This window comes from Poeciliopsis prolifica, unplaced genomic scaffold, assembly GCF_027474105.1.
Source record: "Poeciliopsis prolifica strain line A6 unplaced genomic scaffold, Auburn_PproV2 SCAFFOLD021, whole genome shotgun sequence".
Classification (NCBI taxonomy): domain Eukaryota; kingdom Metazoa; phylum Chordata; class Actinopteri; order Cyprinodontiformes; family Poeciliidae; genus Poeciliopsis; species Poeciliopsis prolifica.
In genome coordinates, this window is record NW_026562396.1 from 1,158,082 (window position 1) to 1,178,643 (window position 20,562).

At 38.6% G+C, this 20,562-nt stretch overlaps 1 protein-coding gene across 2 annotated transcripts in view; it reads right to left on the bottom strand.

Moving 5' to 3' along the window:
• ankrd11 (ankyrin repeat domain 11) overlaps positions 1–20,562 on the bottom strand; it is a 115,800-nt gene that overhangs the window by 20,096 nt on the left and 75,142 nt on the right. For both annotated transcript variants that reach the window (XM_055045198.1, XM_055045197.1), the window contains exons 3-4: positions 9,188–9,333; positions 4,826–4,958 (exon numbers count right to left, since the gene is read on the bottom strand). In XM_055045198.1, coding sequence (XP_054901173.1) covers positions 4,826–4,958; positions 9,188–9,274 — 220 coding nt within the window. In that variant the 5' untranslated portion in view covers positions 9,275–9,333. The remainder of the gene's footprint in view (positions 1–4,825; positions 4,959–9,187; positions 9,334–20,562) is intronic.

The following is a 20,562-nucleotide window of genomic DNA, read 5'->3' on the forward strand; positions in this document are numbered from 1 at the left end:
GCCATACATCAACAAGAAGGTCTTGGTGTTAGTTAATTGAGTCAGAATCGTCAGCATCTGGATAGATTTTATTTCCCACCCATAATGTGTGTATGGAACAATTGCTTGATTAACTTAAGTCAATAACGCCACACTTGAATTTCCGCTGCAAAAATTTGTCTAAGCACACACACACACACACACACACCCACAAACACACCCACTGAATGCTTCAACTTCTTGTCTTTCCGTTGATGTCTATTTAGGGGACAGTGCTTTCATGTGTCTCAGTAAAATGATATTCTTCAGCTTTAAGACAAGGGTGAAACCTTACTCTCTTCCCTCCTTGAAACTTGACTAACAAGATAAGAGAAGAAAAGAATAGATTAGAAAAGAAAGTGAGCTAGGGGCTGCCAGCCCATAAAAAGACCGACTACGTGAGCCAGAGGGAGAAAAACACATCAAACGTAAATGCCACGTTTTAATAGAGGTAGGTTTTCAAATGGCAGCCAGATAATACTACGGTGTGAGGTAACAGCAAAATAAAAACACTTTCTGCTTCAGTAAGCTAGCAGACGCCACAACAAGACGAACCACTCTAACCAGCCAGACCAGGTATGTTCGACTGCAGTACGTTAAGAGTGAAACATTGTTTGGGGAGTTGTAAAGGTGGCACAAACAGGAAGTTATGGGAGAACTAGCAGGATATAACAGTGTGTTTATTCAATGGTCAGGACAGGGCAAGAGAGTCACGATTCACTGTGTACAGTTTGAACAAAGGAACATGCAATATGCTCAACAACTAATATGGCTAACTAATACTAATACCAACCAGCACAAACCTGGGCAGCACACTTAGACTATTTTATGTGAAATAATTCAGATCTCTTCAGCCTCCCAGTGCTAAATGATGTGCTGACTGCAGATCTCTGCAAGATCCAATCACAGCACGCCGTCAATACTGTCATAAATGTAGGTAAACTGAAGAAGATATGGCAGCAGTGAGAACATATTTTAAACACAACACAGTGAGTCTTAGTTAATAAACCTTAGCAACCAAACCAAGTTAATGATTTGTACCAAATCAAATTAGAAAGAAGCACAGGTCAAGCCTTCTGAACGCAGGTTAGTTATAACATTATAACCACTGATGAGAAAGTGAAGAACATCAACATCAAATTCTTAAGAGGTTCTGCTGGGAAGGTCTATGTCCTGACATTCACAGGAATGTTACTTTGATAACAACCTTGATATAGATACCTAACAATTCTGTTTTCTAGTCCAACCCTTAAAATACATTAACACCACTTTATCCCTGCCCTAACAGGACAGCAGGGGGACTGGCTATTAACAGCTTAAGAATGGCTTAAAGAAAACAACAAAGCTGTTTTCAAACAAGCGCTAAAGTCTTGAAATGTTGCAGCGTCGCTGTCTGTCAGCTGCATTCGCTGAAGGCTTCAACCTACTTTAATAAAATCTAAAATAATTAATTAAATGTTGGGAGAATAATAGTCAGATGTTTAGAGAATGAAAAAAAAAGTGTGTACGTTTTGCCTATAGTGGATAAGGATCAATAATAACTATGATGAACTTCATATCAAGGAGAACAAGTGAAAGAAAAGCATATATTAAATAAAGTGGTGTGATCTGCCATCTCACTGTATTCTAAGGTTGCAGGTGACCCTAAATTGACCGTATAATGTTTACACCTGTGGTTCTTGTTCTTGTGTCGCTAACTTGACCCCTTGTGGACTGAGACTTATGTTGGGTCAACCCAACAGACTGGATGTCGACTAGTATTTTTACCATTGCTTCAAAGTCCCACTAACAAATTATGTAACACAGCCTTTTTGCTTGACATGCACTTTCCACAGGAATTTGAAGAAAAGTAACTTAATCTGACAACTTCAGAGCGTCACAGACACGGCTTTTCACAATTTTCTGTTTAGCATTTAAGTTAAAAAAATAAATAAATAAATAAAATAGTGGCGTAATAAAAATCTTATTATCTCTACAAGATAAGATTTACAACCCAAAAGAGGATGAGATGAAGCAAGAATAATTAGCTGCTTCATTGGTATTTTTGGGGGCTTTTCGGATATGGAACCATTACTTTCATGTATAAACAGTTGTTTTTTTTTTAAATAAACCTTCATAGTTACCTCCCTCCCTGTAGCCTGAACTCTGGTGTGCTACTGTGCTTTAACAGGAAAGAAGAAGAGGAAACGAGATGATCTCAAGCGGGAGGAATGCTACTGTTTAGTAATCCTCAGGACGTGGTCATGGATTGGTTAGAGATCCTAAACTCTGATGAACGGCAATTTTTCAACCCATTTTCTCACGTTTTTCCCCTCTCACATCCCTACTATCTTATACATTAATTGTGCAAAAATAAATAAAAGTCAAAATGTGTTCTTTACTGCTCTGAAATCAACTTTATATAGTTCAGAAGAAGGCAGTGGAAAGACAATGATTATATGCACACTTCTACTGCTGATTGGCAAAAAACTGGAAACACAAAAAGCAAAAACAAATTAAACCACAATAAAGAAGAAGTGTGAAATATGATAAGGAACAAAAGCAAAAGGCCAACATCATTGGTCAGACAACCACAGCACGATTCTCTCTATTTTTTAGTTGGATGGGGAACTCATCATCTGAAGTCTGTTTTTGCAATGCACTCTAAGCGGAAAGACCTCAACACTGTTTATTTATTGCAACTCGTGTCATCATAGCTTTCACCAACATTATCACATATACATATTTTCCTAATATCGTCTTGCTTTACTCCACTGTCTTCCTCTGGTAAAATACTAATCAGTTTCATGCAACTTTTATGTCCTGAAGTTCCAACACGTGCTGCTTTTTAACTTCTGAATTGTGTCACATTCTCATTCTGTGTCTCTCCCTTAATGGAAATGTGTCATGTTGAAACTGAGACTGCACTTGCATCTCCGACTAAAGAGTGAGATCATCATTAGTCAGGAAACCAAAACGTATGGTTTCTGTCGAATAGACCCCTTATAGGTCACCATTGTGTGATCAACACTCAACCACTAACCCCTGCGCTGCAGATCATTTTGTCATTTAGAAATGACAAAGTGATAGATCACATAGTTGTGTGAGCTTTCAGATCAAGATCAAGATTGTGGGCTCAAAGTGCTGAGGCCAATAACTCAACAGCTCGGACATGAGAATGCGCAATAAGAGTTGCTTTGGGCATTTCCCCAACAATACATAAAAGCCAACTCAGCAAATAAAGCCAAACTATTAAGTGAAATTTAGGTGCCATTAGTCAATCATTTGCTAAACGACAGCACAACCTTTGCTAAACACTAGTTCTGGGTGTTTGCCTTTGGCTGTTCTTGCATCCAGCAGTCTGCAGCCAATAGGCTTGATTTAAAACAATGCTTCTTCCATCTGCTGAGACTCAGGTTAGAGAAAGCTCCTCATACTTCCTGAGTGCTACACATCGGTGGCTCAAATGGAACTTGAAATGCAAAAGCAAAAGTGCTGAACTTGACTGAAGGATAAAAATGGTAGGCAGGTCAGATTTTTGTTTCAGCTCAGCTGATTTCCACACATGTATCCACTGTGTCTTTTGTACAGCTGTTATTCATGTTGCAGGAACTGCTCTAACCATGCTACCGTGCTTCTTTCAAACAATATTTAACAAATATTACTCTGCTCCGACAACAACCAACACAGGAATTGGAAAGTGTGGATGAAGGAAAAATTAGTCAGAGACGTGAAACACTGACATAGTTGAGTCAGAACATGAAAGACCAAGCCACAAGCCATAAATGAATAAATATTTACTTTGCATCCAAAATATATTCTCAAAAGCTCACTTTATGTCATCATACTGACAACACGAATGGGAAAAAAAAAGCTCATATGCAACATTTATCCAACTGATATTCATAAGGCCAACAAATGACAATAGCAATACATGTGATGTTTGAACCATTATGTAGGGAGGTGGAACAATGTTGACTTCTTTCTGGGTAAAACTGATTGGCAAATAATATTAAACCAGAAACAATAATTACATGCAACATCTGTTGAAAGATAAAAAAAAAACTAACTAAAAACATTCTTCCCACATCAGTATCAAAATTTTAAAAAGGCATGCACAAAATGACTGCTCAAGTATAAGAGTAGCAATCAAAAGACACACATTCAATAAAACACACACAATAAAATATTCTAGGGTTCTATAAGTCCTGTGAAGCACACAGTACCCAAATGCAAAACCACATATGCACTAAAAATACATTTTCAGTCTTATCAAACACAACCCTAAGCCATAACAGTCTTGTGTTGCAGCACTTTGCTTTTTTCCCTATCTGCAGCACAGAGCTCAGAGTGGTCACTCAGCATAAAGCAATGTAGCAACTCAGCCAGTGTTGAATACGAAAACTGTAATCTAAGCCTCTGTTTAGCTGTAGAATCAACAAACTAAATCCTGGGCCATTTAGACCCAAAGTCAAACAAGAATGAGTTGTAATGCGTTGTTCCCTAATCAAAAATAATCAGGGAACCAGACCAGGGCAGGTCTCTAAATGTTACAGTTTCAAAGTTAGCTGGATCATGGTCACAGTGTTTTTTTTCCCCTCCTTTCAAGAAGCAGGTAAAACTGCTCAGCTCTCCCAGACAGACAGCTACCTTAAATCTACAAGAACTTTACCTCCTAAAAGCCCAACCCAGTTTGTGAAAGCAAAACAACTTCCCATCAAGCTTGAAGGAAGTGATGCAATGCAAGTCCCTGCCTCTCTGATTTGCACTTGAAAGTCAACATGAAAATGCAGATCAGATGCTCAGACACAGTGCAACTTTCTCCTACCTGAGTCAGAATCTTTCTGGTCTCCATTTGCTCCGGCAGTGAAGGGTAGCTTCCTTTTAGGGGCCTTTTCTTTCATCTCTTTGACCCCATCACTGCGATCCAATTTGGGAGTTTTATTTGTCAAAACTTTATCCTGCAAAAGAGACAAAATCAATTACTAAGACTACTTTAAACAGCGCAGAGAACATATGCACAGATGGAGCAAAGGGAAGGCAATTTCAGCTCCTGAATATCTGTTAAGAGTAAAACTTAAAATAGACCACAGCAATCTGTGGTTCCTGGAGTCTACTTAATTTTCAGTGCCTCTTTTTGCCCCAACTTTTCCAACCTCTCTGGGGTTTTCAAACCATTTTTCCATGAAGTTCTTTCCTAGATTACCTCCCCACAGTCACAAAAAAGAAAAGAGAAGAAAAAAAAACATGGGGAAAAGAGGCCAAGCTGACGCCTGCTCGGTTCTGTGGCCTAAGGCTGCTGGAAACAATCATGGCACCAAACTTATCAGCCATCAACAGATGTAGATACCTTCATGTGCTTCCAACCTGTGTTGCTGTGTTTTATTAGTTTGGATCAAAAAACAGAAGGATCAGAAGATTTGTGGTTAACCATCCTTTCCTGCATCATGGCATATATGGCACAATGCAAAGTACAACAGGAGATTAAAACTTGACAATTATGAAATGTTTTAAAGCGTGTATTTAAAACAAATCGTGTCACCAGGTTGTTTCCTGGTGAAGTGAAAGGGGATGTACTAAACAAGCGCAAATAAACCAAATTAAACCGCACTTTTCAGCAAGTCATTATGTGCAAAAAGCAGGACAAAGTTGGGGTTTGATCTGCTGCTGATGACACAAAGCTCGCCACAATGTTGAATCAGTTTCTCTGAATAAAGAGGAAGACAACACATGCAGCACAACACTCACTGAGACGATTCTACAACTCCATGTAGATATGTGAAAGTACATTCGTAAGCCTGCAGAACAGCTTCTGCTTTGTCTGGTTTCAGAGTTACCAAAGAGACAAACAGTGGCAACTGGTTGAGGATATTTTTTTTTCCTTCTCAAAGGTGTTAAGACTGCTTTCTGTGGTATACGTCAATTATTGCACAATCTTAATTTAAAATCTGCTAAGAAAGCATGATTGCTTTATAAGGAATCTTCATCTTTCTTGGAATACTTTTTAAACCTCAGAACTGTTGCTGACAGGTTACAAAACTACGATGCAATGTCAGTTCTTTTCTGGTAATTTGGTCAAAACAATTTTATTTTTTTAATTTTATTTTCCAATTGCCATCAGTGCAATTTTACTGTTTGAAACATCACAATCATGAATGACGATTTGGATCAAATTTTTGATTATTTTTGGAATATCATATTTCACGTGAGAGTCATTGACATATGGTGTGTCAGTGTATTTTGCCCAGTTGGATGGTTTCAAATTGCATACATAGCCAGAGCAAATTTAGTGAGATGGTAAAGTGCAGAAAAAAGTGGGAAAATTGTAATGATGAAAGTTAAGAGTCAAGCCAATGTGGTCTAATTGTAATCTATATTGCCATCACAATATTTAGCAATGGAGTCACATTTACACCTCTTGCTGATATCAAATAGTTCAACGTGAGAGCCATAGAATTACTGCACCTACTGCAATGTATCTTTTGATTAATTACTAATACAAATATTGCAGTTCCTAAGCTGACCCATCAGAACACACCGTACTCAACTTTTTGAGAGGGGCGTAGCATCTCCAGTTTTTGTTTTAAAAGGAAATGCACAAATGTGCAGAAGCAATTAGCACTTTCCAGGCTATGTCCTAGGAAGTTTAAATGACCTTTCATCAGAGACACTTTAAATGCATCCTTTGCTGCCAAGTTTGTGCAAAACAGAACCTGTAAGAGCAATTTGAAAACAAATATGATAATGTTACAAAATGTAACAGATCTGCTAGTCTTCTGGGAAATATCATTACTGAAAAATGATGATATTCCTGGTGTATATATATATATATATATATATATATATATATATATATATATATATATATATATATATATACTATTTAATCAAATAAATGTGCTTAATTAATCCCACATTATTAGACACATTTAAGGACATCAACTATAGAAAATAAACTTTGAGACATTGACTAGAAAAAGTCCAAATTGAACCTTTGCTGTTTTGGAGACATGAGAGAAATAGTTACAAAGCTCATAAATATCTATAGATATTTTGCTATATGGTAAACATATTTTTTGTCCAAGAGATTTAGGATCATGACGAAGACACACGCACACACTCAACTCAGCTTAATTACCTGTCCTAGCTTCTCTTCTCATTCATCTTTAACCAAAGGCTGGATTTTCTATTATGTGTCAACTCTTCAAGCCCCTCCCACTCTCCTGCCCCAGTCCTGCCCTGCCCCAGTCATAAGACCATGACGTCATGGTACAGTAGAGACAAACACTGTCTGCTACAGTGAACTAATCTCTCAGTCTACACTCAGCTATACAAAGGCTTCTGCACCAGCACACATAGAATAAGCAAAAGCATGACGGAGATAACTGAGCAAAAGCTACATGCGAGCTGAGAGGATGGTAACAGAACGTGTAAACACTTCTCTAAAGCAGACGGGTGGGGGGGAAAGGGGCAGGCATTAAGTGCAAGTATATTTTTGTTAAATTTAATTTTAAAGCTTTGACAAGAGGTATTTCTTCTGATCTTCATTTTGTCAGATTATATCCTATTTGGTGGTCTCTTAGCAGTGACTGCTCTTTTAATCTCACATTTTTTTTTCCCACCCCCTTGCACCTTACCCCTCCTTCCCTCTCTCTCCTCCCTTCCCTCCCTTCGTGGCAGAGTCTGATGCAATCCTTTGCAGAGGGCTGTAAATCTACGCCTGCATAAGCAATGCCTCTCTTTGCCAGTCAGTGTCGGCAGGTTAACTGTTGATGGAAACCATGGCCGTCATCGCGCTGTGCAAAACATTTGGTCGATCTGCACGGTAAAGCTCTACCCACGTTCAATTGATGGGGACGCCGTCCCCATTCCAGTTCACATTAAACAGTGAAGGTGTCCGATATGGTAGAGCTCAAAGTGTACCTGTGAAATCTGCCTGGAATACATTGTTTTCTATGAGTTACTCATGTTAAAAAATTCAAGCATGAAAAAGACATTACATAACTGTGCTAATGAGGATGTGGTAACGCTGAGAATTGAGCAACAGACAAACATAAAAGATTGTAGGCGCAATACGCTACATATGACTTTGAAAGCATTTATTAAATCATCCACCGACAGATTAATTTGTATGAAGAAGAAAAAAAATACACATCTAACTGATGAGATCAAATCTACATTTGCATTATGAGTAAACAGATAGTACCAAGTGGACATGCGGATAGAGATTGTATTTTAAGCTTTATTTTTTTTATTTTGACTATATTATGCAAATGCTGATAATATGTTTTTACAGAGCTTTCTAATAATTACCTGCAAATTAAATGTTTTAAAACATTAACTTTGCATGGTTAAAGGTAACACCGACCGAAATAACCTCACTCAGTCAATGCAGAGTAGAGAATAAAGATTAAAGACATTAATATTTGGTACAATCTTTTAAAGTGACCGATTCTGCAAGATTGCACCATTTTATTCTCATGTGGTAAGCTTCTGCTTTCTTGGACAACAAGCCGTGGTTATTTTTGGATTAGGCTGTCTCGGTGCTTTCTGTCTGTTTATGTAATATCCCAGGCAGACTTTTTAAGAGAAATATACCATCTCAAAAACATCCTGACTGGCACATCCAACACCAAATTGCACTCATCAATGCATAAGATTTGAAAAGCAGCAGTAGACAGTTGGGATGACAGCCATCCCAACAGAGAAATAGTCTTACAAAATACTAATTTTCATTATGACAAACTGGGACGTAATGAAAAGACTGCAGGTTCATTTAAATTTGGTCAGTGAGAGTCAACAGCCATCCCATCGCTTTTCTGGTCAGACGCTGAAACCTGCATGCGTTTGGTGACCCAACACCGACTCAAGTGGAATAAATCTGGTGAAGTGGCCGTCTACATGGCACTTAATAGATGAAAAATGTGCACGGGAAGACAAAATAGGGAAAGAACGCAGACATTGTGTTGAAACTGTAATGGAACTATAATCATAATCACTGGATGTAATTCAGGGTAATTCCTAGGTTATTTTCTGATATTCACCAAAGGTTTCTGTGTAGTCAAGTGTTATTCAAGACAGGGCTTATAAGAACAAATATTTTATTTAAGACTTTTGCTGACCAATAAAAAATTCTCGCTTACATCTGGGGACAGCTCCAAATCATAACACTTTAAAGGGTTTTCCATACCTTTTTCCCACCCTGCTTTTCCACCATGTCGGTGTTGAGTGGGAAGTGGTCCAGCTGGGGGGTTTTAGAACCCCCACCTTTGGGCATCGTTCAGATCTCCCCACGCCAAGCTTCATTCACGCTGCCATTGCATCGTCATCGACAGTCTGTGAAAAAGACAGAAACAGAAAGAAATTGTAAAAGGCGGTTCGCACCTGGGTGTGATATGACTATTAACTTGTTCACACAATGTAATCATCAACACTATGCTGGGAAAAGTCACAAAAGTTCTTCAGAGTTTCTGTACAATTCAGGGAGTAAATTTGAGAGCTAAGACGTGACTTGGACTTTCAAGTCAAAAGAATTAGAAAATAAGTTATTTCTTGATAATCATTTGGATTGATTTAAAACTAAAGTTTGACTTTTTATAAGTCAATTCGTTAAACATAATATATCCTCAAGTTGATTTTTGTTAGATCTGACATTATTCTCTATTGCTTTTATATCTAGCCTATCCAGCTTTGCCCCTTCAATTTTTTCTTTTTTTTTTTTTTTACCGATAATGGCTACTGGCAACAGATCTAGTTAAAATATTAAAACCCTTATTTCAAAGCTAAACCATCTCAAATGCAAAGTTAGCCATGATGAAACAGAGTAAACTGATAGTAGATAATATATCAAGAACATTTTGAATATAATGCCCTAAACAAAATGCAAAAAACAGTCTCATGAGAAGAACTTGCAGGTTTACTGAATAATTTTATTATTTTAGTTTTACCAAAGTTTATAAAACCTGAATTGCTCAGCAGGCAGTGCAAAAACACCCCACTAGAACTTATTAATAAAAAAGAATCAGTGGTAAACGCAATGAATAAATATAGAAAACTAAATGTAATCAAAGATTTATTATAGAAAATCTGGACACTGAAGACAAGGGCTTAAAATTGAAATATCTGATGTACAACAAATGTCGTTTAACAAACCTACAGAATTAAATCCAACTCAGTTTGACAAATTTTAAGGGTTAGGGTTAAACATAAAAATAATTCAAAAATAAATAAACTGAATGTTCTAATGACAACGGGGCAGGCCATGCAACATGTAGTGTAACCCCATGTTTTGGGATCCAAAGGAAAATCAAGACAGCCAAGGAATGTCTTCAGAAACATGACAGGCATGTCTAAACAAAAACCCAAACAGCCACTTACATCCACAGCAAGCCAATCTTTGTAATTGTGGGCTTTAGTCTGTTCCAATTTACAACACACCTACCATTTTCACTGAAAAAGTTGGGCCACTACATCAACAACACCAATAATTCGACCTGCTTCGGTTAATGTCAGCAATTTCCAAGCAGTTAATATTGCTCTGGTTTGAGGAGCATCTTTTGTGGGGAGTGGTAGTGCAACACAAGAAAATGTGCATTTCTATCTACCTCCTTCCTGCATGCACCTCTGCTTCTCAGGGCCATGAATTACTCATACTTCTCAGGGCCATGAATTACTCATACAGTAGCTCTCTAAATTCTCCTTTCAATAAAACATTTTCTTCTCTGCGTCAAATGATCATCTCTGTGACTGAGTGAGTGAACAGATGAGACCATGGCAGCATTATTTTTCCTCTATTGAGACACCAGCACTGTCATCCCTGGCGCCACTTCCACATCCCGCCCTTCCCCCACCGCGTTCGCTCCACTCCGCTTTATCCTATTGAAGGAACGCTATTTATATCCTTCCAGTCAAATCAGTCACTTCAAGGGAGTCAGCAAGCCAACCAGATCAGCTCAGCTAAAGTGGGCGACGCATTCGCCCCATTTGCTGTTGTATGAAAGAGAGTCGCAGCAAACCCCGGGCCCCCTTCCTCTCTTCTGTGCTTCATTGTTACTCCCACTGTGTTACTGGTAGGCAATCAACTTCACGTCCTCTAAACTCCCACATCTCACCACAGCAAACAAAGTGGCAGGAAGGTCGTCTGCTCTGAGAAATAAACAAACCTTGCAGCAACACAGACGCACACCTCAAACTAGGTCAGCTGGGTTTCTAGAACAATAATGCACACTATTTTGGGACTACTATGATTGATGGTTCTAGCAGTGGAGCATTTCGCTGATTTGCGAAACACAAGAAAATGATGTTTGCAAGTAGGCAGTCACACAAAGACACACATGGAGACAAACCCTGTTTAAAACCACAAGCATCATTTCCTTTGTAATTCTATCCCAGTCAAGACTTGCAAAATATCTGCTGACATCGTGTGTCTTTGTGTATACGGTATGTGCCGAAGCTGATTTCCTCCACATGTACAATTCTGTGCATATGAGTGAGGTGGACATTTGAGAGACCTCTGCCCAAAGAAAAAGGTAGTTTGTTTGTAAATTGTCAAGTTAGATTTATTTTTAGCTCTTCAACTTTAACAAGACAGACATAAAAAAGAACACAAGTTATAAATGTGCCTGACACGTTTTCTCGTCTCGCAGAAAGACAAGAGTAGACACCAAAACACTTTGAACAGCTGTTTCCACCAACACTATAACAGGAAAAAAAAAAAAACAAAACAAAAAAACAAACATTTTTTTTATTTGTGTCACGCCATTAGGTTTAATCCTAATGCTGGTAATGTGCGAAATTTATGTAATGACATTCAGCTTGTTAAACAAAGCGTTTCCATGAAGAAAAAAAGACGGTTGAGTTTATAGACAACAAAATAACTTAAAATTATGGATACAAATAAATTAGTGACCAGTGCACAATAGAAAATGAAACAGTTTAGACAAGACATTTCGATGATAAAAAGCAGCTTCACTATGAATGAGACAATAAAAGTTCATGAATCTTTCATTTACTGCAACTACAGCTCCTTGATTCTGTCAACAGACAGAGGCTTCATGCTTGGCGTCGGTCAGATTAGTGATGCTACCCAGCAGGACGCAGTAAAGCAAGGTGAGCTCGAAAAACGACCTCTCACAGAGAAGAGCAGGACCAGCCAGTTCTGCTTTTATTCTCGTCCAAGACTAAACAGTTACCGTCGTTTATGCATCCTATTCATTTCTCTCTACACCTTCTCTATCCTCAGTGCCACTCCCTCTGCGGTCAGACAGAGGCCAACACTTCAGCATATTGCAGCATACTCTGTGTACTCTCACAGATGCACTGGCACACACCACAGGCTTACTGACGCTGGCATTATACTTCACTGCATGGCTGTCAACGCGGAGTTAGTTCAAACTTAAAGCAGTTTAGTGAAAAAAAAAAAAAAAAACATTCAAAAGGAAAACTATCTATCTGGCAATCAGATTCTCCTAAAATAATGTCCAGGTGCACAATGGTGTATCATTCTTAAAGCTGTAGCTGACAACAACAGCAGCTTTAAGACACATCACTGAGCCCACTTGGATGAACTCCTTTGCTCGTGGAAGTCCTTTTCTGAAAATACTGTGGAGTTTTTGGCCATTTTTCTCTCAGTAACAGGGAAATTCTGCTGAATCTTTTAATTCCTGTTGATCACCTTGTTACTGCTTTGTTTGTCCAGTAATACCAGCTGCCACTGGCTGCTAGACTTTATCAGGAACTTTACTTTTGTGATTTCTAAAGCCATTATCTTCAACGTCAGATAATAGCCAAGCAATATTTATCTTGTGAGAGACAAAATGCACAGTCCATGAACAAAGGTCAAATCTATAGAACTATCAAAAAAAAAAAAAAAAAGGTCTGGAGAACATCAGTTATGTTGCTTTTTTGTCACGTTTCCATCCCTTTTCAGATTCCAAAAAGGCATCAAACTGTCGAACATAAATCATTTTTCAAACAGCCTCTCTCATTCTGGGTCAGATGTCTACACGATCATTGGGAAGACTGCTGACTTGACAGCTGTCCATAAGATGGCCATCGACATTCTTCAAGAATTATTTCACTTTCTGATGCAGCTGGCAAGAAATATTACATTCAATACAATGTAATTTTTTTTTAGATGTACCAATTTAATAATGTAAATAAGACAAAACCAAGTTGACTTAAATATAATCCCATAGTCTCTTTTCTCGTCATTTTGACAAGGAAGCTTTCCTGTCAGGGCCTTCAAAGACAATGTTATCATTTCAATCTACAACTTAGCCGTTTCAGGCTTCTGTGTTACTAAAATGGGGAAAGCCCTAGTCTTCCAGTTGAAAACCTGAGGACCAATATTCACAGCGGTAATCATGATTATGCCAAAAAAAACAAAAACAAAACTTCAGCCGTGAGACACTGTTTAATAATGAGGAAGGGAAAGAGGAAAGACAGAACAAAGACCAAAGCTCACAAACAAAGTGCAGAGAAAGAGAGAGGGTAAAGGCGCAGAGATGAAACCCTCTTGTTTGCTCCGACCCGAAGCCACTCCTAGCTCATAACACTCGCTCATTGTACACACAAAAACACACCTCAAATTTTCCACACTGACAGCTGAACAACACAACAGCTGCAAACAGGGATGGGCATGTTCCTCTGTCAGGCACGGCTTGTGTTTTTGTGCGAGTACCAACCGACCCTACTGTATATTGCACAATCAGATACGAGTCAGCAGAGTGCTCACTGACAGCCGGGCGCTATATATGGGCAAAAATGGTGACAACAATGTTATGCAGGTCAAAAGTCGCATTCGACTTCCCTTGTCAGACTTTCACTCTCTAGCACCTGCTGAGAATTATAATGTAAAAGAACAAAAAAGACTTTTGAGCTTTTTGTTTTTTAATTGGGGGAATATTTAATTCTCCAATGTATTTAATACATCATGTCTTAGGGTTACCGTGGCATTAAAATATTACATTATCGTTAAACCCTAAGTTTGTGTTTACCCTACAGTCTATTGACATGCTGTGAGGGGAACAGTCTATAGAAAGAGCAGCAGCCGCTAGCTCTCCTGTTTAGCGTGCAAATAAAGCCAGCCTGGCTCAGCTGCTGTATCCTGGCAACCACAGGCCAGCTTCGCTGCTCAGACCTTGACCTGGGCCCATTCACGTTATTATGAGCCTGGGTAAAGATGAAGAGATGGACACGTCAATGCACACACACACACACACAAGTGTGATACATTAGTATAAAACATGTGAGAAAGTATAAAATGAACTCAGTTACGTGGTTTCGCAGAGAGCTGTCTTAAAGCGCAACGATGATCTACAAATTGAGGTTGAGTTTCAAAAAACTTTTTTTACTTTCACTTTTGTAGGTATAATATAAAAACTGAACTACGCAATAAACCTTGTCTAACTTCTTTGCATTCCCTGAAAGAGAAAAGATATTTTGGCAAAACCAGAATGGATAATCTTCCATTCCATATGCTGCAGATAAATACAGGTATAGGGAACATGGGAGTCTGAATGTGAAATATATTTGCCATGTGAGTGAGTGGGAGTGGTCCTATTATCTGTTAGACTCTTGGAGAGGAGAGAGCCCAAGAGCAACCGAGGAGTGAGATGTTGGGAGGAATTCAATCACTTGTTCTGATTTTCTATTCTAAGCACGTCCACTTTTCCTTACACCTCTCTCCTCCATCCAATAACAGCTCAGGGCTTGCTGCCTGCCTGCCAGTCTGGTAAATCATGCTGTCTTTGCTAGTGACCTCGCTAAGATAGTGGCAGGTCTGTATATATATATATATATATATATATATATATATATATATATATATATATATATATATATATATATATGCAGCTCGGCTGCAGGAAAGGCCAGAGACAATCTAGTGCTTTTTGGCGCTTTCCTCTCCAATCCCTCGGCTTCATCAGTGCTGTGACTCATTCTCGTTTCTTTCCTCTCGCCTCTCTGAGTACTTCTTTCTCATCTGCCTTTCCCTCTATTTTCAACATCTCTCTCTCTCTCTCTCTCTCTCTCTCTCTCTCTCTCTCTCTCTCTCTCTCACAGGGAAAAGCTTGACATTGCCACAGCAACGTGTGAGGACACACACATGCACATACAAAGAAAGCCTGTTGCCTAGCAACTAAAGGATGAGACAGATGCAGGCCTATCAGAGAAGCAGGCGAGAAAGCTGTGTACAGAAAGAGAGCAAGCCTATTGACCTATTAACAAACATCTCCAACACTGTAAAGGGGCCCGCAGAAAGTTGGGCCTTTACATGCATGTTGGTGCGATTCAGAACAGTGGCGAGTCAAGAGGATGTGCCGTTTTAAGATGTCTGTGACAAAAAGCCTCAAAACAACTGTAATCATTAGATGTACCAGGTGCTCCAGTTCCATGCCCGTACTTTCATGTGAGTGGAAACCCATTGTAAGGATTACTACAATAAAGTCAACCACTAAATGCACCTTCTAAGAGGTTGGCTGAAATCACAGAATAAATACTCTGCAAAGGGATTTAGAAGCAGCTATTGACATGAAAAAAAACAAAAAAAACACTGTTTGCATGCCAATACACAGTAACTAAATGTTTATTTACTTCTAGCTTTATCCTTGAGCTTTGCTCACACCAAGCAATTCAGTGAGTTTAGTTTTCGAGAGAAAATCACTGTTAGCATTCTGCTCCAAATACATTCCAGTACGATCTTTTCTACACACGCTGCTTGTACCTGGTCGGACCCGATTCACAACTGCCTTAGTTCCGTCTGGCTGAGATTCAACAAAGTGTTGAAAATAATACCAAAGGTGCAACAAACTGAGATCTGGTGACTGCACAGCAAACTCATCATGTTCCAAGAAACCACTTTGAGATAATCTGGCCTTTTTTGACGTGCTGCATTATCCTGCAGGAAGTAGCGATCACAAGATGGGTACACTGTTGTTTAAAAGGAATGTGCAAGGTCAGCAACAACACCCATGTGGGCTCTGGGGTTTAAATAATGCTCGGTTGGTACTAAGAGGCTTAAAAGTGGGCCAAGAAAATATTCCTCACACCTTTACACCAACACCATCCTGTTCTGTTGGCACAATAGGGGATATATCTATATTGATGTGTTTTATTTTTTGTTTACCCCTAATTCTGCTTTTCCAGTTTGTTACCGCCTAGTTTTCAGCAACACATTTGAATTGTTGTCTTAGTTTCCTGTTCTTGTCTGACAGGAGTGGATAGTGATTTGGTTTCCTGCTGCTGTAGCACATCTGCATTAAGGTTTAACATGCGCATTCAGAGAGGGGGTTCTGCATGCCTTGGTTGTACTTATAGGTTATTTGAGCTACTTTGTGTCATTTTCAAACCATTTTCTTTTTGACCAATCACCACAATAGCTGAGCAACTAGTCAGAGTGATCCTTTAATTTCAACATTTCAACAATTTGTGAGAGAATGCTTAAGATTCAATGAAAGAAGACGACAGATCACAAAACACATGGTGTGGAAGATTTGCGAGTCAGTGATTGCTGCACCGCTGAGCAACACAACAAATCTATTCAACCAGATGGGATATAAACATGTCTAAGGTCGCTAGCGCTAGGAGATTTAGTAAGTTTCATTCATTCAAGGAAAGTGGTCTTTAACTATGTTTTATAACTCATCTCAGACCTTGGTGACAAACAGGAGAGTTGTTTATTTTTATGTCCTTTATTTGACTAAATAAATTCTTAGTTATTTAAGGGTAGGCTCAAAATGAGGGCTGCATCATGGGACATTTCATGTTCAGTGAAGGAGGGATAATTTTCAATGACTGTGATCTGAATGGGCTTTTTCCTTTATCAGGTATGCTACTCTCTGGATATTTTCACTTTTTAGACTACACTCTTTCAAACTAAGATATGTTTGGAATAGAATTCGATCCTGTAATTCAAATTTCTGAAATTTGTGCTTTTTACGCTATATCAACATTAAGCCTGTTGAAGGAAGATTTACTTCAGCAGAAACCCACGTCTCACGCGTCCACCATGTTAAGCAGTGAGAGATTTAGAAACATTGTGATTATACATCAGAATGAGAGAAGTGAGAAAAATATGCCTTTATCAAAACTGATCCTGTCCTAAATCTTAAGATATTATTCCTAATAATAAAATATCTAAATTTTCTGATATTATACAACCTAAATGCCAACGTGCATTTCCAGTAGAAAAACATGTGGTTTACTTCAAGGGCATAGGAAAAAAAACTAGAAGTAGACGTTTAAATGTGCTATTTCGTATTAAGCAACACAAGGGATGAATACATGGATTTCAAAGATAAACGACACGCGGCAGAGATACCAAGAAAACAAGTGGCAACAAAAAAAACCAAAAGTTTATTTTCCAAACATTTTCAGAGGAGCAGAAAGTCCAAGTACAAACGCTGGAATCATTAGCTAACAGAGCGAGCTGCATCCATTAATCACTCCCACATAGCTCACAGTATCCAGCTGTGTTTAAACAATCAATCTGATTTCTTTTAAGTTGACTTTAAAAATGTGTGGGAAATATGTGAAGAGGCATTAATAAGTCGATTCTCTCGGGATTTCTTTCATTCACCTATTTAAGCAGACCTTTTATTACAGCTGTGAGCAAGAGGTCACTCAGCAGATTCCATTCTTGAAATCATGGTTCTGTGTTAAACTCTTTTGCAGAGATGATGTGAAGACCAAATCTTGACATGTATACTGTGTCTTACTCTGAGCATCAGTATGCCCTGACATGAGCATATAAATGACTGAATTCAGACCGACTGAATGAGTGTGTTCGTGTAACTGTTGTGTGTGCATGGTAGTGAAATGTGAGGCACTGTGGCTGGAATCTACATTAATTAAGGATTACGTGAGGAGGTAAAAATAAATGCATAGCAGAGGGAGCAACTCTGGATAGATAATGAACAGTGTGAGAGGAAGGCAAGGGAGGAGAGGCACAGAGGGTGGAGATGACCTTTCCGCAGATGAGCATCATTATGTCTCAAACACACACACAATCAAACAGAAGTAAAAATTGCCAATATCCAAAGAATGTCCAGTGTTAATCCACACTGTACATCACAAATAAGTCAGGTAACATTGCATTCAAAAACTTCAGCAGTGCAGAAAAAACAAAAGCTCTAAAAAAATGTATTTGTACTGAAATTGGCTACACTAACATCTTCAGATATCTTTCTCAGCAAGATTTGATGTGTTTGCGGATTCTTTGACAAAAGAAAATATTTTAAAAAGAAAAGATAATAATCGTAATACACAAGAACTAGCTTTTGGTCCACTGTTGGCCTTTGCACTACTCTTATGCAGACAAACACTTGACTGCTGCCGAATGACTTCCTGCTCTGTGTGGTTAAAATCTTACTGATCATTTTTAGGTTTTAGATAAACAGTTCTTTCAAAACATTACAGTACAGATGGAGAGGTAGTAACAATAAGAAAGAGAGGCTGTTCTGTGCTGGAATCATTAGCTAACAGAGCGAGCTGCATCCACAAGGCTGTTCTGTGCGAAAACAATAGACTTGGAGAATGAGGCTGCAGTAAAAGTAAATACTAAGTAAACAGTAGCATGGGATAAGGAGAGTCTATCTCTGCAGACATGTGCCAGTATAACAGATATCACCAAGGCCCTAAAACCGTAATGATCGGTTTAGACTTTACAAACCTCTTTAATCCCAAAGACAAGACAGATACATCAATGCTCTCTGATACTCTGGTTTGGAAAAGTTTAGCCCTGGATCAGGAAAACAGCTGATGAAATCAACTAAGTAAACAAGCCAGCAAAGTTGTTCCATAAACAGGAAAAATGCAACAGGTCATCTGATACATAATCATAGTTTAGAACTGGCTGAATACTACAAGAGTAGTATTCATTAACAAATATGTGTGTCTGAACTTTGGAATTAAAAAGGCTCTTCTTTACCTAGCAGCAGTAAGAGTCATATGCAAACTCATGTATTGGTAAAAGTTTCCAAACATTTTTCTGCACTTCTGTTTGTTATTACAGAAATTAGTAGCTGGGGCTGGAGGCTGATCTGGGAAATATACAGAGAAAAAGCTAAGACCTGAAGCAGACGAAATGCTTCACAAGCACACCGATCCCCATCACAACGCATCCACAAACATCTAATCTAATAGACATTCAATATAAAACCCAACTGGCTCGGCCCAAGAATCAGTCTTCAAGCCCACTACACAGACGTGGGTGAAGCATAGCTGGGACCGAGCAGAATGTTAATGCTGTCCTGGTGCAGTGGGGTGGAGGGAGGCAGGATCCCAGATGAATTATAAATCACTGGGCAGGGCCGGATGAAGGGATGGAAGGATGAAAGGCTTGTTACTGCTGTGCTCTGCAGACAGCTAAGGTGTGGGGCGGTGCCTGCTTAAAGAGGGGGCAGGGAACCAATGCCACTGGAGCACCTGGCAGCATGCGGACTTTTGCTAATACTCATTGCTTCCTAATAACATACATGGAGATCTTAGAGGAGTTGGATGATACATTAGTACATAAATACAGAAATTAAAAGTGTGTGTGTTGCTTACTCAAGCTTATAATACAGTTGATGCAGAGATTAATCCCTTTTGGATATTGCTCACATTTACGCTGGGCAGAGCTCTACTTCGTGTCAAAGTACATTTAGAGAAAAAAAATCTAAAATTGTTTCAAGTCATGGGAATATTTTGGGCGAAAACTCTTCTTGTAAAACCATCATTAAGCTCGAAAGGTAAATCCGACATGTCTGTATCCATGTCGAATACAGACATGGAGGTTAGCTTGGGTATGTTTGGTGATTTTATCATTAATAACAAAATCCCCAGATTTTCACAATCAAGACATTTTTGTCCAGAATATGGTTCCAGAAAGAATCCCACAAGGTCAAATAGTCAATGAAATCAATTCCATGTAATAAAAAATAAAAAATGAATATGCAATGTGGTGAGATAATTGTTCTTCATATCACATCTCTCTCAAAAAAAGGCATAAGCTTTTGCTCTTTCAAAATGTGCACCAGTCTTTTTGTACAATCAATGCAAACCTAATTGTCAACATTAGCACTTCTATTCTACACATTAAACACATTTTTTACACAAATTATATATGAAGTTTAAGTAACTTTGCAATTATATACTTAAAAATCAAATCATAAAACATTACATTTGTTTCTAAAGGTGGTCAGATTTGTCTCACTGAACTAGAATTTTAGCACAGACTATGTACAAAAGCATGACTTTTCTGTGTAACGTTACACCACTAATTAGTCCATCCATTACACCAAATGCCAGAGTGACATAAATACAAGATTTTGTAGTAACTCTGCAATGGCCTCTTTTCAGCTGTAACAATAACATGCATTCATGACTCAGTTAGTGCACAGATTTCAGGCTGAGTTTCAGACCTGACATTAAAATTTTGTTTGACCGTTAACATGCAGACATGTCAAAACGTCCACTAAGACACAAGCAGAACACTGGATCAGTAGGTCAATGTTTCTTTAAACCCCAAACTAAATTCAGTCACCAACTGAAATATATTATTTATACAAATGAACACAGTTC